This window comes from Microchirus variegatus (genome assembly GCF_963457635.1).
Source record: "Microchirus variegatus genome assembly, chromosome: 4".
Classification (NCBI taxonomy): domain Eukaryota; kingdom Metazoa; phylum Chordata; class Actinopteri; order Pleuronectiformes; family Soleidae; genus Microchirus; species Microchirus variegatus.
Genome location: NC_139805.1, coordinates 7,616,638 through 7,634,823, shown reverse-complemented (window position 1 = coordinate 7,634,823; position 18,186 = coordinate 7,616,638). Strand labels below are relative to the sequence as shown.

Here is an 18,186-nt window from a genome sequence, read left to right as displayed (position 1 = left end):
AAATTCAGCTGTGTGTGTGTGTGTGTGTGTGTGTGTGTGTGTGTGTACTTGTATTTGTTACCCGTTTAGGGCCTGGTATAAACAGTGACCGTGTCAGGACCAGCAGTCCTCATGGAGACCAAAACCTGGTCCTCGTGAAGCAGAACCTCATGTCTGAGGAACTGCTTTTCTTTCTGTTTTCGACTTCACAAATAAACCTGACTTTGGAAAACACAACATATATATATTACACTATTTATTTTGAAGAAAAGAAAAGTATACTTCACATTCTGAGATGACAGAAATGACTGATGTGGTCGCTAGAGGTATTGGACATAATGTCGGGTATGTTAGGTTTAAACACCAGGAGTGTGTTGAATGTAAGTACAGACTGTAGGCGTCTTTTTTTTTTCCTTTTTTTTTTCATGCTACGCTGTGATTCTCAGGAACATGTGAGAATTTAGAAAAAAGGGGGGAGCGTTCAAAAGTGTAAGAAATCCTTCATTCACCATTCACTGTTTCATTTGTTGTCAGTTTGATTGCAGTCACAGTGCAGAGATGTTTTTGTGCTGAATTAAAAAACCTGAATCCTGTTTGTGAGCTGCTGCACTTTTCACGCCTCACACAAGACTGAGACAGAGAGTGAGTGCATTCCTCTCTTCCATCGCAATTCCCAAAAAATCACGACCGGTGAAAAAAAATGAGTTTCCGAACTTTTCAACAACTGCTAAGTACACATTTCTTTTGTTTGTGTACCAGGTTTTGGGTCTGTGTGTTTCAGCAGTAACTGCAGGAAGGCTGAAACAACAGCCTTCTCACACCAACTCTCTGCTGCTGAGACACGGAGCTCAAGTATTTGCTCAGAACTAACAGGCAGTTTTTTTTTTGTTTTTTTTACTGGGTCACAGAGTAAACAATATCTTTGCAGAGATCTCATCACAAAGCCGGCAACTTCCTTTCCGCTCGCTGCAACACAAAACGGCCTTTCACAAAGAGATTCGGGGGGCGAGGGGACGAGGGACGAGGGGCGAGGGGACGAGGGGCGGCAGCAGCAGCAGCAGCAGCGCTGGGGACACACAAATAGAAACTCTGGCTCTTCAACCGGGTTGAAAATCGACACTGTAAGCTTCATTAAAACAAACAATGACGCAGCTGTTAAAATAATGTTTTTAAAACACAGGAATGCACACGGGCGATGGAAAATCCAAGTCATCACACAATATACCAATGTTAATAATTATAATTGTAATAATATTCCTGTAATACAAGTCTGTTTCATGTCATTACTTAAATCATTTAAAGGTTCCAGTTTATCCAAAATGAATCACCTCTATATGCTCATTAGTTTTCTGTTCTGCTGCAACAACTGACAACCTGATATTATTCAGATGTGTAATTTAATGATCTGGCGTAAAAGTCAAATATAATGTATTGTTAATTAGGTCTCGGTCTGCAGATAATCTCCACCAGAAACAAACCTGAACTGTTGTTTTTGGCTTATGATCACATGACACTTACATGACAAATTATTGTGATATTCCGCCATAATAATACCACATTTTCTGACACTAAATCTAATTTCTCAAAGTCAGATTATGCCATTGGGAGTTAAAATAATACTAATACTGTGCACCTTCAGACTCAAGCTGGTGTGGGCTCTCTGCACATTTGCCAGTTTCTACCCGCAGCTTGAACACAGAAACAATAGCAGCCAGTCGGCACAAAGAAGAATAAAAGAACGGAACAAAATCTAGGCCAACTGTTCAATAACAATAACTTAAAGAACAGCATCCAAAAGCACCTCTTCCTGCATGTATTTGGTGAAAAAGAAAATTGAGATGGCAGGTTCTTGAATACTACGCTCCTATAATTATAGATTATCCCTACCCCGGTCAGTCCATCCATCTCTGAGGCCGATATAAACAGGAACCACTCAGTTGTGTTGACAATAGAAGAAGGACTCTGTAAACATCTGTCAAGCAGCGCTGCTCCACTCTGCCACCACTGTTTAGATCTTCCCAGAAACAGATGGACAGGCCCAGAAACAGGCGTCACATTTCTGAAGGCTTTTTGCTCCAAACCGTGAAATGACCGACCTGATACGTCTCCATCTACTTCCATTCATAAACACGCTATATGCAGCACTTTCAGTAATGCACGCTCGTACAGAGCGATAAGAATAATAAGGAAACATAAGAAGACGGCGCTACGCTTGTAGCTCAACTACGCCGTACACTTTGAATCCTCTCCTCGTCCCACTTTATATTCAATGTTCAGTTCTACGGGAGCTCAGTGGTAGAGCGAGTCGTCTTTCAACTGGAAGGCTGTGGATTAGATTCCAGGCCGACGTGTCCTTGGGCAAAACTCTCAAACTTACGATGCTCCTGACGGCTGTGCCGGCAGCGTGTGAATGGTTATGAAAAACGTGCGATAGAAAATGTACTCCACGCAGATCATTAAGACTAGAAAAGTGCTATATAAAGACAGACCGTTTACCATTTAAGAGTTGTTGTTTACTACAGCTCCAACTGTAGTTAGGTTATAATATTTGCTGTTCTGCTTGGAACACAGAGTTTAGTAATAGGAATAGTCTCTTCACAGATATTTTATAGGAAAACTTAATACCTGAAATGGTCATGACAACGGTGCCACATGTAAGGTCAGGTGTTCACTTTGTTACAAATGTTATGCAATAACTGATTAAACCTATGTTTAGTATGAAGTCAAAATGTTGTTTCACATTACTATTAGAATCTAATTGTAATACGCAATAATATAGTGTTCACTTCCAGATACCTGTGACTAAATGTGTGAGCCTTTATAGATCCATCTAGTGATCTGTAGGTTGTGATGCACCATGTGTAAATGGTCAATTTAAGCATAATATTGTTGAAATTGCACTTATTCTTCTTAAAAAAAAAGTGAGGTTTTGTAAAAAAAAAACAGAAAAAAACACTTTACTTTATTAAAGTGTTGTTCTTGTTTTTTCTAGCTTTATTTTACTGGTCTGGCCCACTTCAGAGGAAATAAACTAAAATGAGTTTGACTCCGTTGATATATAGGCTTGTGTGTTTCACTGTAAGATATTTACAAAGTTGAATTTTATCTGCAAATGGCACAGGTCCTTTCTATCTTCCAGGACACTGTCGTAAAACTAACGCTAAATCACTCTACATATCAGGACATGTTTAAGGAGAAACGTGTGCATTATTAAAGGAGCTTGAATTCAAACTGTGGGGAGACTACGCAGCACTTACTTAATTACTTCAAGCTGTACAGTGAGCATCTGCATGTGTTCACTCTCATGTGGTTTTCAGAGAACCAGGTAGTAAGTAATCAAGTAGTAAGAGTGGGAGAAGATATAAAAATACCTAAATGATGATGACTGTGTTTACATGTGTGCTTATTTAGTTCAGCTGCTGAAGCGACGCATCCGTCAGGAACTATTCAGGGATTCATGTGATGAGTGAAATAAGATTGTAAGAGTGGAAAAAAAATGGAGGGAGAAGAGAAGATGGATTCAATGAGTGCTCTAATCAGGCAACACTCCATCCCAGCCATCTCTCAGTGGCCTGTCTTTTTCCTCCCATCTGCTGGTATCACTTTTGATGCCCCGGCCACATCCACTATCTTCTCGTCTTTCTTCTCCTTCCTCTTAAAAACGGCAACAAAAAATGGAAGATGAGAGGCGAGGAGATGGAGAGAACACAATGCGGTCTTGATACAATTACTCCAATTTAATCAGCTCTCACCCTTCCCCTTCCCCTTCATTCGTCACTCTCTCCCTCTCAATTATCCCTCGCTCTTTCACCCGCTCCCTCCCTCTGTTTCCGCGGCTGCTTGTTTAGACTGGGCTGAGACAAATGGAGAGAGAATGAATGCAGCGGGAGCACGGGGGTCAAGCAGGGCTGAGTGTGAGAGGTAGGGAGAGCAGAGTGGCAGACGAAAGGGGGGTAACTTGAACTCACTGTGACTGTGGCTCGCAAAAGGAAAATAAAAACCCCACCGACGGTGACGTCTCCCATGAATGGCAGTCATTATGAACGGTTCTGCAGAGAGACGGCCTGGTCGTGACATTTGGGGGGAAAAAAGCTGGAGGTGTACGGGGGCCGCGACAGGAACGACAGAGGAGCAACAAATTGTAGTAGTTGGAGGTTTCCCATAAAGAACAGAAATGGTGAGGGGGGAGCAGTGACAATGTTCACCATTCAAATGATTTAGCTGCAGTTCAGATGAAGCAGCTTATACACTGAATGCAAACACATGCCTAATAGTGGCAAAAGTAATGTCTAGTTTAAAGTAGGCAGAATAACTGGATATCAAACAGTCAGAATAAGTTTAGATTAAGCATAAATACAGTCTGTTCATTAAACTGGAGCACTCAAACTCTTCATCAAATAAATATTCAGGTTTTTTTTTTCACTTATTTCCAGATAAATAGATAAATGTGTTATTCTATCCTCAGTCAGTGGATCAGAGATACATGTGTCACTCCCACCACAACAGAGGAAGTTGGGATTGAAAAAAATAAATAAAATTGACGAAGTCAAAGTCACTCCCTTCAAAGAAAATAAAAGCCCTACGCTGTTTCTGTCAAGTTTTATGAGTAAAACATTCGAAAAAAACAGGTAAAATCCAATATTCTTCATTTGACCAAGTAGGGAAAAAAAATGGGTGAACCGCCCTTTAAGTTAGACCTCTGTTCTCTGCAGTGTGATTAAAAGGGAACGTGATAGTGGAGTTTGGAGCTTTTCCTCTATTTGGCTTCATGTGGTGCTTAGTAAATCACCATTCTTCCAAACTGACCGTTTTAAATATCATCAAAAATCATTCAAATATTGAATTCCTTTCACAACACAGACAAATATTTCCCAGAAACAAGTGTGCTGGACTCAAACTGTTAAGAAAGGGTTTGGATATTCTACTAAATACACGTCTGATCATGGTATAGTTTGATATTTGTACTGCAAACCAGCAGGGGGAAGTTGGCCTTTGACTAGTTTTCAGTCGTTTTGTTCCATTTTCCTCTTAATTAAATGCATACCATCATATGCAGTGCAGACACATGGGGTTTTTACAGGGGGAACATGCTGGAGTGGCTAATGCAACCTGGAGCCTCAATAAATGTCAAACATCAAACCGCTCTCTCCTGCTCTCACTTAGGTGTTTTCTTACAAGAAAGCTTGAGGTTATCTCTGTGACTGACGTGATTTCTACCGGGAGTATAGTAGTGAGGGGGGTAACAAAGACGTGACACGGGCCTATATGTCAGTAATAAAATAAATATAATACCTGAACACAACTGCAGACATGAGTTCAAAGTGGAACCATGAAGCGATTGAACTCGCGCTATAAAAAAAACTTTAAATTCAAAAGGTGAAAATACAGGAGGGGAAAGAAGAGACAGCGAGAGTGACAGAGCACAGGGGAGGCAAGGAAAAAAAACAACTCTCTGAATGTGTTGCAGCTCATTATTTCAACCTTAGATCAAGGTCTTTCTTTTCCTTTTTAACATTAAAGAAGGATGGAACTGATCTATCATTAATGGCTGGTTGTCATGGTGATAAAATCGCAGAAAAAAAAAATCTGTTTCTTCTGTGGGATGATTCCATTTCAATGTGTTGCGTGTGGGTCACAAACCTGAGTTGAGGTCTCGTCCGGGGTTGAAAGCTCGGCTGTTGACGGTGGGCGAAAGTCGATCGCAGCAGATGGTCTTGGAGACGTTGGTGTTGAAGTTCCCGTCAAACCTGAACACACACACACACACACACACACACACAAACAGACAACGTTTGGCTTAGTCACACGATGTCCGACTCATTTGTTGGTGGAAGCAGCTCTGGTCTTTCTCAACAGATTTACTGCTCCACATCTTTATTTCCTATAAAACCAAAGACACACGTGTTTGTGCATACCTATGACCTCATGCCTAATGCTCATGTTTTAAAACTGAAAGAAAAACAAGCTTTTGGCAGAGAGACCTGCGTGATTTACGCAAATCGTGAAGAAATCAAGTTAATCCAATTAGATGAAATGTTTCCTGAGACTAATAGACCGTGCTAGTTTCAGCTGAAACGCTGCATCGCTGACTATATCATCTGCTGCCCAGACTCATATTAAAGTCAAACTTATGGCTGGTGAATAACATTTTCCATGGAGAGTTGCCTGAATTCTGCCCTTTTCCCTGAATACATGCGAGTGTGATTGCAGTAAAAGCTGCCTGCGTTCATTCACTGATTGAAATCATCTGTCACTGAGCTCCAGCTTGTGTTTGTTGTCAGTCTCTGTAAATCTTTCCCTCCCTCATTCTGCCAGCGTCATTTTTCGACTAAAACTTTACACTGACAACAACCGATTTGGAGCAGAACAACTGATTGCTGATGAGTCATTGTTTGCCTTGGGTATGGTGATTATTAGTGAAGTTGGCAATCTTGGATTTAAGATTATTATTCCAGCTTTAGTTGTTCCGTGCCGAAAGCACTCAGAGATGGCAAAAGTCCACCGACTGCATCAAAATCTTCTCTTTGCTTTTTTTGAAGCACGGCTAAAAACATTGGACGTTAAGATCTTAAGTGATATCCTTCCAGGTTCAATGTGTAACAGGTTGATTTAATTATTTTATTTGGCAGAAATTTCAGATAAAATAATGATACTGTTTTTATTAACCCCTTGGTCCATAACATTTCAGAAAATGTGAAAAAGTGTTTTTCAAACCTGGAAATGATGATGTTTTCAAATGTCTCGTTTTAAGGATTTCTTTGTCACATGGAGCAAAGAAACGAAGAAAATATTCCCACAAATAAATCAACACTATTTGAAATTGTGGTAACAGAAGGAAACCTTTAACATAAGGGACAAGAAGCTCGTAGCAGCAGTTTTTGAAAGGCATCATTCATGACACAGGAAGTAACTGTATCATATAAAAGTGGAGAAACGTGAACAGTTAACTTAAGATTAATGTTCAAACCTGACAGCCGTAATTTTCTCCGGAAATATCCTTTAAAAAATACATTTCTCCGTATATGGTGGCGGTCTAACATTACAATGTTAAACAGCATTGCCTACATGTTGTAAAGCTGCCTAATGTTACCTTGTCATTTGTGATTTAACACTATATAAATGATTTTTTAGCTAAAACGGACTCACACTGCAATCACACTGTGGTTTGGTAACATAATATCCGTGTCCTATTGAGGATTATGGGTAATAATATATCGCTTTGGGTTTTTTTCCATGTATAAGATTACGATGAAGGGCCGCGTTATCAGTATCTCAGGCATACGATGTTGAGTATACGCAACACACGTGATTTCTTTTCTAAGTGTCAAATATATGCCAAAAAAGCGGTGTTATTTTAATGTGTGTCACTGCCGATGGTGAAGCACATTCTCCACAGCGTTTATCTTTGGGATTTAAGATGAAGTATGCAGAGGATGCAGCCTGTTCTGCACTGCACCAAGCCTGGCTGCTTTGATCCTTCCATTCCTCCCAACTAGACCCCCACTGCAACACTACACACACACACACAGTCTTTGGCACTGTGCGCGCTTGCAGACCTCGCTCTGGCACGGTTTTGATTGACAGGAGCTGTGATGTACAGGCTGTGTTTGAACTTCACTCATTTGGAGTCCCATAAGGCCAAAGTCATTACTATTCTCCTTCAACCCACTTTGCATAGACGGAACGGGCAGGGTGCTTGGCAAAATGTGTGCCAGATAAAAAATACATTTGCAGGCACTTTGAATTCCACATCAAAAAAACATATGAGAACGAGGGGAGGGAGGAGGGGGGAGAGACACGGGGAGGGAGGAGGGCCTTCTTCCAGTCTGAGCAGAAATCTTAATGAGGGTAGAAAAATCTGACTTGCGACGAGGTTGGCCTCACTGGACAGAAGAACTGACAGGAATCCAAACCATTAAAACACATTAAGAGTTTCTATTACTTCTATTAATTGTACTAACTAAATTCCTTATTCATGGATGTTACAAATAATAAAATAAGACAGTGTGCTTTAAATAATTCTCCTGTTGAATATGCATATTAATGATGTATTGTGCGAGGGGGCTTGCTTGATTATTATATTACCCAGGAGGGGAGCGTTTCTCCGAGCGGTAATTAGAAACGATCCTGAAAATAAAGTGAATATTGAGTGCGCCAGTGACAGACTGCGGGTGTGGCTTTAAGAAATATTTAAATGTATTGATGCTTTTTAAGCTGTTACTTCTACCAGAATTCAATAAAATATATACAGGGCGGCACACAAAAAAAGGTTTTTCCAATTCCGCTATCATAAATCTTCTATTAGAGTCAGAGTCAGAAAAGGCCTGTGTGTCTTGTAGCAGAGAGCAAAGCACCAGCCATGTTCGGGATTAGACATTTACGATTTTATAATATCCATTTTATTAAGCTGCAAACTAGAGGATGCACAATATTATTGACACAATATCAGTATATGCAGATATACAACATATCTGCTGATATGACTAATGACAACAGCAAAGGGAGCTAGCACCTTGATTTCTATGCTGGCATCTTTTTTTTCTTTTTCCTTTTTCTTTTTAAACGTTTATTTATTTTGCTCAATGAAGAAAATGTAGATCTTTCTTAGTTAGTGGGCAAATTATTTAATAATTTCACAACAGAAGAGACTAAATGACCAAAGTCCAATATCATGCATCATCCATACTGAACACTGCTGCAGGAGCCGTGCATATACACTGAGATGGCAATCACATACAGTTCATAAAGCCTAATTACCTTGGAGAGGCTTGCTGTTGTTCATGCTCCCCTGTCAAGAGTAGTAGCATTTCTAATGTGTTTGTAACGCCTGGGTGAACAGCAACAGCAAGGAGGCTTGTTCACACATCTGTCTTTGACACCAGCGCCATGAAAAGTGATTTTAATGTTATGTCAATGTGCAGAACAGATTTTTAGAAGACTGAGTGAGGTCCTTTCAAATGAACAGAAACACTGACCTCTATTTTCTGTGTTTTGATATTTCTCTTGGTCTTTGCACTTTCTGTTAACAGCCCTTGTAATTCAAAAATGCTCTGCTAAAAAAACGTGACAGCGGAGGAATTGCACAGGACTATGGTCTGGTGGCGAGACAATAGGCACAATATGTGAAATGAATCATTAACCCTCATGAACACAACAAAGGCTACAGAGTCCAAGAGTCCTTGCTTTGGTTGTTTTGTGTCTCCTTTGGTTTCGTTGCTTCTCTTTACAGTCATTGTTTGTCTCCGTGTGGTCGTGTACTGTCTGTGTGTGTGTGTGGTTTTGATTCTGCTTTTGGATGTTTTGTGTCTCTCTGTCGAAGTTGTTATGAGATGTGTGTTGTCTTGATGCATTTCTGTGGGTTAGGGAACATTAAATCAGAAAATGTGTGTATAAAAAAAATGCAGTTAAAAGATACTGGAGATCCGTCTCAGGAAAAAATGGGTGCATTGAAAACAAAAGGGAGAATATCAAGGATGGAATAAATACATGAATGGAAGCATGGAAGGAGAAATGTTTAAAGCGGACCTAGACCGGAAGTTCCAATTAACGCTGTTTTTTAGTGTGTATCTGCGTCATTACCTTGTTTAAGAAGCCCTGAAGGTTCAAAACAAACAGTTCAGCCACTGCTGAGAACGCTGTGTTTTATTGTAATCTTGGGCTCAGCGAGATCTCAGTCCGGTCAAGTAAACACCGGTACTCCGGAACAGCAGATCGTCCTGCTCCGGGCACTAGTCCAGGCACATCAGGTTGCGTACATTTAACCGCAGGAGAAGAATAATGTCCAGTGTGGAGGTTTTTCACGAGCGACAGTGTCTTCTGACTCTGGGTCTGACTCCGGGTCAAAGTCACAAAAGGGACTGCGGCGGGGAGTCGTGAAGAAGCTATTTTTAAACACCGTTAAAACAATGTTTTGATAATGAGTAGCAGTGCAACCACCGTTCCAGAGGGGGGAGCTGCGCTTCTGAGAGCTGGTGTGCTGAATATGTCACTTCCGGGTACTGGCCGATCACAAGACAGTTGGGAAGGTTCTACGCTGGCTGGCCAATCACAACACACTCTGTCTTCTGGGTGTGAGAGTTCAGTCTGAAATATCGCGGCTCAGGAGAGCGTCCGAAAAGACAGATTTCTATCGTACTCGTTTACAGCAACTAGGAGGTTTTTGACCATAAAAACAAGTTAATGTATGTAAGTAGACCTCCATAACTCACATATATGTGCAACAGGACCACTCTATGTGAGCTCTAAGGGAGGCAAAGAGAGAGGAACAAAGAAGAGGAGCGCGAAATAAGAAGAGGCTGACATTAACAGAGGCATGTGGAGAGAGAGTAAAAGAGGCAGCAGGGCTTACACCTGTTAAGGTCACTCCTACAAAACACCCGCCCCAACCTGCACAGCATGTTTCCTTCTCCCTCACTAACATGCAAACAGAGATATCATCATCGCGCTGACGACGACGATACCTGCAAACACCAGATCAGCTTGATCTGAAGGACCACGTCTGAGTCACTGCTGCCACTTATACGCTTGATCTAGACTGTAAATCTGCCAGCATCTCAGATAGTGAGAATTCATCTTGGGAAACAGGAGCTCCATGTTAGTGCTACCACTATATGTTACACGTATGAGTGAAGGTGCTGCAAATTCTTGGTGCAACATCATCCCCCGTATACACGATGTTACTATATATTCTATAGGAATGTTGTGATCAGTGGAGTTAAGTTGTGTGTTCAGCAACACTGGGCTGAGAAAGACGAGGCTGCAGCTCAGTGTGTGTGTGTGTGTGTGTGGAGGACTACCTTTAGAGGACGGACTGCTAGGCTGTGGATTAAAAATGTATGAAATTCACCAAAAACTGAGAGACACTATAAAGCAGGAAGCTGCTGAAGACGGCAAATAGAAAAATCTTAGTTTAAAGGATTTCTCTGCTTAACACCAAAAATATGACATAGAAAATGTCTTCGTTAAATCTCATTGGTCTCTAAACAAATTTATAAAAATAAAAGAAGTAAAGCACATAATTCAATAAGGTTAAAAACAAGACAAATGGAAGGTTTTGTACAGCATGATTCCACATATTTTTAGCTTGTCCAATAAAAACAAAATCAGGACCAAAAACAGATGTGTAGGAAAGTCTAAATCTGTCACAGATAAGAGCCGTGCAGCAAATTGTTGTAATGAAGGTAAAACCTGAACCATAAGTTCTTTTAAGTAAAATATCTCCACAACCACATGATGAATTGTCATGAAATATGGTGCCAGGGTTTGTGTTTCCCTCAGGATTAATAGCATATTTCATTAGTTCATAACACTGGTTATGAACTAATAGCCAGCAAGTATTGAAAATGCAAATGCTATTTGAGTCACATGTTATCTCGAGTTTACCCTCTTCGTCCACTTCCCCTATACCTTTATCTCCCATTTTCTTCTGATAGATGTTTGTTTTGCTCTAAAACAAACTCTTCAGGGTCACATTTTTTTATTTATTTTTTACTTTGAAGTCCTTTTGCAGCTTATCTTTTCCACTGGTGAAATGAGAGCGTCAGATGCCATCTGGGGCTGCTCCCAAGCACACTTCTCACTTTTACAACTGTTGAAATTCAAGCACCTTGAGTTTGCATTTTAAAAAAAACGTAGACACAAACACTCGCGCAATCGCCATGTATTCTATGTGTGACATTATACGTTTGCCATTTTCAGGTGCGGCCTGTTGTTGACACTGACCACTGATTAAAGCATACCAGTGAACACTTAGCACTGCCCTCTGTGGCCTCTCTGTGAAAGGATAGGTTCCTAGCCTGGTGGCTAACGGACATGAACACCCTGTGAATCACCTGATCTGCCTCTAAGCTGGCTGACCTGACGGAGGCAGCTGATGCGTGAGACTAAAGAAGGGCACAGGCAAATGAACTCGACAAAGATTAGTCCCATGTTAATTGAGGACTAATTCCAATTCTTTCACATGTACACCTACATGTGTGTTGTTGCAGTGAAGCACGTGGGCAGTTAAGGTTCATGCCAATCTTAACTCGGCATGGAAGAGGAAGACGCTAATCGACGTAAATCTCTATTGACGCTTTTCCACGATACCGTTCTAGCACGGCTCGGCTCGGTTTGGTACCAGTCATTACATTACAATAGTACCTCATCAGTGTGGGCAAAACTGCCATGGCGTCACACACACACTAGTGATGAGCAAAGCTGTTGTTTTACGGTGTACTGGATCCTTAGAATCAGTTCATTAAAAAGATCTGTTCAGTACTTCCTGCATGACCGGAGCACTGAATTAAAAGACACCTGAACGGGTTATGATTCGGCTCACGATTGCCAGCTTTCGGCAGTGCTGTCGCTAAATACACCAGACTCCTCTGTAGGTGCTAGGCGATATGGCTTCAAATCAATATCCCGATATATTGAGCAGTTCACCTCGATAAAGATAAATTAACGATAAGTTCGAAGTTGCTAAATGACATCATTGCAAAATTTGCATAATTTACCATTTGCCTGATGTAAGCATGTGCACCGTGACACAGATATCAGTACTGACGCATATCAAACATAACGCATATGTACAGCATGTTGCGACTACACATGCTGTACACGTCCGAGTGTCTTAAAGGGACGTGGACATACCGGTAGCCTGCCTACCTACACACACAGACAAAAATTACTTTTATTTTATTTTTTTTTAATTATCGAATATATCGATGACATTGAAATTTCGATAATTTTTCGATATATCGCCCTGCCCTACTCCTCTGTTAGATATTGAGATTTTAATTACTTTGTTAAATGTGGAAGATTAACACATGTTTTCTGGGATGTCTTTTTAACTGATCTACAGTTGGGCATTGTTCGGCTTGATTCTCGTGTCCGACGTTTCGTCTTCCAGTGACGACACTCTCTGACCAATCAGTGGCTGGCAGTCGTATGTTGATGTCATATGTTGATAAGATATTGGCTTAGAACCTCGCCAGAGCAGGTCTTAGAAAAAGCACCAGGTACCAGGTACTATCTCGAATGGAAAAGCAGAAAAAAAAAAGAGTCAAGCTAAGTTGAGCCAATTCGCGGTAAAACTGTGCGGTGGAAAATGTTGAAGTGCTGTGGTGGGATGAGCCTCAAACCATAAATAAGAGAGGATACATTTAAAGGGGTCACATTTCTGGATTGAGCAGCAAAATTCCAACACAAAACAACCGTGTGCATGTGTAGACAAATCTGTGCAAAATCATTATTTTTTTTAATGAATCAGATTTAACTGCTGATTTCATGTATTTTCAGTCCAAGTGACCATTTAAATTGAATAGATTAAGATCATCGTTGTTATTTCCAAATCTCTGATTGAAGGAGTTACCAAAATGGCTGCTCAGTGACCAGGTTTTCCTGCAGGGACGTTTAATATTTCACCGAATGGCAAACTGAATTTGAGCTTATCAAATCTTAGTTTCAATGGCAAAATAATCAACAGTCAACAAAACTAGAAACCAGAGAGAAACTTTTAGTTGGCTAAGCTTCCCTGATACAGATTGCAGAGAAAACTAAATAATTGCACTCGCAGTAAAAAAAAACAGCACAATCCCCTCATAAACCCCAAAAAATGAAACTGAGAGTGAGAGCTCTGTGCTTTTTCTCCTAGTGTGGAAGAGCCTTTGAAGTTCAGGGATCTATCAGAGGCTGCTCCAGTTTGGTATGTTCAACCCCACCACCAACTCCCTCTGCGTCATTCCATCTTTCCAACCAAGACCTTATATAATCATTTTCTCTGCAATTTCTCTCAAAGCTGTAAATCCGTGGATTCCAAACTGCACATGTCACAACATAAACACAGCTTGTTTGCATGTGAACAAAGCCTCTATGTATGTATGTACTGTATGTGCGAGTATGTCATGTGCATGGTTTGGCTACAGGTGGACAGTGGCCCTCAGCCAGGCAGCAACCCCTGCTCCCCCCCACTGCACAAGTAAAGGAAAGACAGGTGACCTTGCAGCCTGTGAAGTCTGCGCTGCAGAAACTTCAGAGAGCAGTAACTGGTTACATCTGCTGATAAAGGGGAGACAGACAGACAGAAATGGAGAGAGGGGATGACGGGTGGAGACAGCTGCTGCTCTGTAGATTAGGACTGAAAGCAGCTCTCTCACTTTCCCCCCCTCTCTCTCTCCCTCAGCTTTGAACTTTGTTTGCCTGCTGGAGTTTGTGACTGGATAAAAAGCAGAATCTACACAGTCAACTGGGGAAATATTAAAAATCCATCACAGCACAGGATTTAAATCTGAAATATAAAATTTCACATCCAGTTTAAAAATAAAAACAGACCAGCACCCTTTGGCTTGATTTGGTCCCTAAATGATGTTTGTCGGGAACGCGGTGAAACAGAGAAGTCGGACTGATGTTTGTTTTGCACAAGGTGAAGTGTTTTTTTTTACAGGAGAGAGCACAAACATCAGCCAAAGGACAGTTATTTTCCCAAACTGCATTGCAGTGTCATAGACTATTACAAGATTTGTTTTCAAAGCAATACTTTTTTAGTTTTAGTTTCAAATGCTGCTCGTGGACAGAAAGAAAAACATGGCAATAAAGATAATCTCCTCGAGGTTATTTGAATTTCTTTTCCGTCCATCCATTTTCGACCGCTTTATCCTCCACACGAGGGTCGCGGTTTAACTGTAATTTCCTTTGCCAAGTAGGTCATCTTTTTGACCATGTCTAGACTTTCAAAATGACTTGATTTACTTAGGAAAACCTAATATGTTCTAGTCAACATTTAATCAAAGGTCTAACTTTTGCACAATGTTGGATTTCAACCTTCAAATAATGTCTGAAAGATTATTTTGATGGCTGAGCATCGCCTGCATTGGCACGATGTAACTTCTGCTTTATGGCATATGTCTCGTGTTGGAGTTCTGAGGCACAAGTGCCAACAGTGGGAGGTGGATTTACACATATATATTCCCCCTGGAGAAATATTTATAAGAGCATGAAAGAGAAAGTACATTATTGAGTGTGTGCATATGCTAAGGAAAAAGTTACTCACTCCATCATTGAAGCTGGTATGGAGCAGCAGTCCTGTATTGCAGTGAGAGGAGAGGTAAGGTGAGCGGTGTATGAGGCTTCCACCACCTGTTTGTTCCTGTTCACTACATCCAGGTAGCGGTTGAACTTCTCCCGAATCTTCTTGGCCAACTGCGCACACAAAAAAAATGCAGACATTTATTATACACTCAGTTTGACCAAAAAAACATGCTGTATATATTTCCAAGCTCTATAAAAAAAGATCTGTTGCACAGTTCAAATAGTAAAACACTAAACCCAGAGGAACCTAAAACCATCAGAGTCCTTGCACAGTTTTGCACAAATAAGTTATTATTTAAAAGGTGTTAAATAACACCAAAGCGTGGCCAGTCTTCAGGCGGCACAGAGTGTGAAATACATCACTGTTGGACGCAGAGCAGCATGATGGATGTCTGAGGCTGGAGAACATTAACTGCTCTTTCCTTCCACGCAGGAACCCTTCATCATTTAAAAACGGTAAATTTACCCAGAACTACAACACAGGGACACAATATAGAAAAAGCTGGGGAAGGTGGACCTGAAGGTTCTAAACAAACAGTTCAGCCATTGCTGAGAACGCTGTGTTTTATTGTAATCTCGGGCACAGCAAAATCCCTGAAAAAACCCGGTCCGGTTACGTAAACACCGGTTCTCCGGAACAGCAGATCGTCCTGCTCCGGGCACTAGTCCGGGCACATCCAGTTGCGTACATTGAACCGCAGAAGAAGAATAACGTCCATTGTGGAGGTGTTTCACGAGCGACAGTGTCTTCTGACTCTGGGTCTGACTCCGGGTCAAAGTCATAAAAGAGACTGCGGCAGGGAGTCGTGAAGAAGCTAGTTTTAAACATTGTTAAAACAATGTTTTGATAATGAGTAGCAGTGCATCCAATGTTCCAGAGGAGGGAGCTGCACTTCTGAGAGCAGGTGTACTCCCGGGTACTGGCCAATCACAAGACTGTCTTCTGGGTGTGAGAGTTGAGTCTCAAATCTCGCGGCTGGGAAACACCGTCAGAAAAGACAGATTTCTATCGGCTCGTTTACAGCAACTAGGAGGTTTTTGACCATAAAAACAAGTTAATGTATGTAAGTAGACCTCCATAACTTACATATATGTGCAACAGGACCACTCTATGTGAGCTTTAAGGAGTTCAGCAAATTCCATGCAGTGACTTTAAGTGTAATTGTTTTGGTGATCATACCACACAAAGCTGTCGACTACCTGTCATGTTTGCAGGAACTGATGTCCATTTCATTAAAAGAGAGAAACCTTAAATCCAAGAAGACCAAATTCTGTCAGATATTCTATTTGAGACCTTTATGTGTCTTTAAGAGGCACAGAAACCAGGCAGCTGGAAGTTTCTAAACAAATGCAGTTGTATTTACTGGGACCAGACATGCATGCCCATGATGATCATTCATACATTATGCTTTGTCTTTTTCTTGCTGTGAAGAAATAGGTTCCGTTTGAGCACACATCTCACAGTGCTATTTCAAACTGGGGCTCCAGCTTCTCGGGGGAAAATAATAACCAGCACGGTTGTGGCCTCCTGAAGGACATTATTAACCAGTTCAAAAGCAACAGAAAACAGATGCGTGATCTTACACTGTTTGAATAAACAAAAACTAAAAACCATGCTAGATGGGACTGTGAGGAAACCAATCTAAGACATATGCAAAGATCCCTTCTTCTTTTCATTTGATCCACTATTTTACACAAAATCTGAAGTTATCATTTGCAGTTACGGGTGCAGCACACAGCACAATTCTTGGTGTTTTTGATCAATAATTCCACAATAACTGTTCAGCATAATGTAAATCAAGTGATTTGATGGTAGGATTTAACCAATCACATGGAAGTTCAGAGAGAGTGAGCATTCCCATTGGCTGTTCTATTCAAAATATACTGCATATAGGCCACTTGGGTAGAAAACTAAGTTCTCTAGCACCTGACAACAACTGCCTATGCTGCAAAGAAACCTAACAAATGAAAGAGCTAAAAAGACAGTTGGACAGTTGGAGTGAAAATGAGCGTAAATATCAACAGTTTTAGAGATGGAGATATTTGTGTGACGAGAGGAACAATAGGACTGAGATAACTGCAAACCAACATGTTAGTATTTCAAAAACCTGTGGATGAAACTCAACAATCAACCATTTTTCTACTAGGTCTACTTCTACTGAACTCCTACTGCAGCTTATAGTGTAGGTTAACACTATACTGTATGTCTTAAAGCAAATGCCATAATGAACACTGACACATTTTCAGAGAAACTGTAGAGGAATATGTTTTACAAAGCCATTTAAAGTCACCTACTTTAGCTGGTGAACACGGAAAAGCCTTATTTCCACAGTAACTGGAACCCCTTTGTTCACATCCCATAATTACCTATGCCTGTAAAGGGCTGTGATTCAAGCCAGGAACGGGGGAAATGTACCGCGACCCACTGACCACTTGTGCGCCTAATCAACCACTCGCTACTCCTATTAGGGGTTTTAACGGGGACATGAGACACACCCCACAATTACTGCACCACAAGGAACACACACTCACACATGGAGACACTGACATGTGCATTCTCTCACACAGACGTACACAAACAAATATTGTACACATCGCCCAGACACAGTACTACTCTCAACGCATAGCAGTATGGCAATTAGCTAGAATGAACTTTGGATTAAAGAGGGAGGAAAATGGGCCAGTGTTGAGCTGACGAGTGTTTCCACAGCGAGGAAGAAAAGACCCAAAAAAACCTTTAACACAGTGACTTCAGAGAAACCAGAAACCTTGAGCTATGCAAGTTAAAGCTTAGGTTACAGTCTGCTGCAGTGAAGCCAAAGCCAACCTGCGCTGTGGAGATTAACCACATTCTCCAACACACTGCGCTCCTCTCTCCACTCTCTGACCAATCCAACCAGCATGGAGGCTTTCTAACACCCAGTATAGTCGGCCTCGGCCGCAGAGCTGGAGTGAACAGAATGGGTGGAACCAGAGTTTTTTTTTTACGGTTCGTCAAGTCTTCCACCACAATCACTAGCAGTAATGTTAATGGTACGTCTGAGTTTGGATGGGGACAAACAACGCTCTGTGCTGCGGACTCAAGAAACTCTGGAAACCTGACAGTGCATACCTTGCTTCTACTTGGATAAACTAATCCAT

The 18,186-nt window shown here is 41.1% G+C and overlaps 1 protein-coding gene across 1 annotated transcript in view; it reads right to left on the bottom strand.

Moving 5' to 3' along the window:
* cachd1 (cache domain containing 1) overlaps positions 1-18,186 on the bottom strand; it is a gene marked incomplete at both ends in the record, with an annotated part of 85,339 nt that overhangs the window by 31,240 nt on the left and 35,913 nt on the right. Inside the window, 2 exons of the mRNA XM_083888061.1 lie at positions 5,620-5,726; positions 15,008-15,156. Of these exons, the coding sequence (XP_083744187.1) occupies positions 5,620-5,726; positions 15,008-15,156 (256 nt within the window). The remainder of the gene's footprint in view (positions 1-5,619; positions 5,727-15,007; positions 15,157-18,186) is intronic.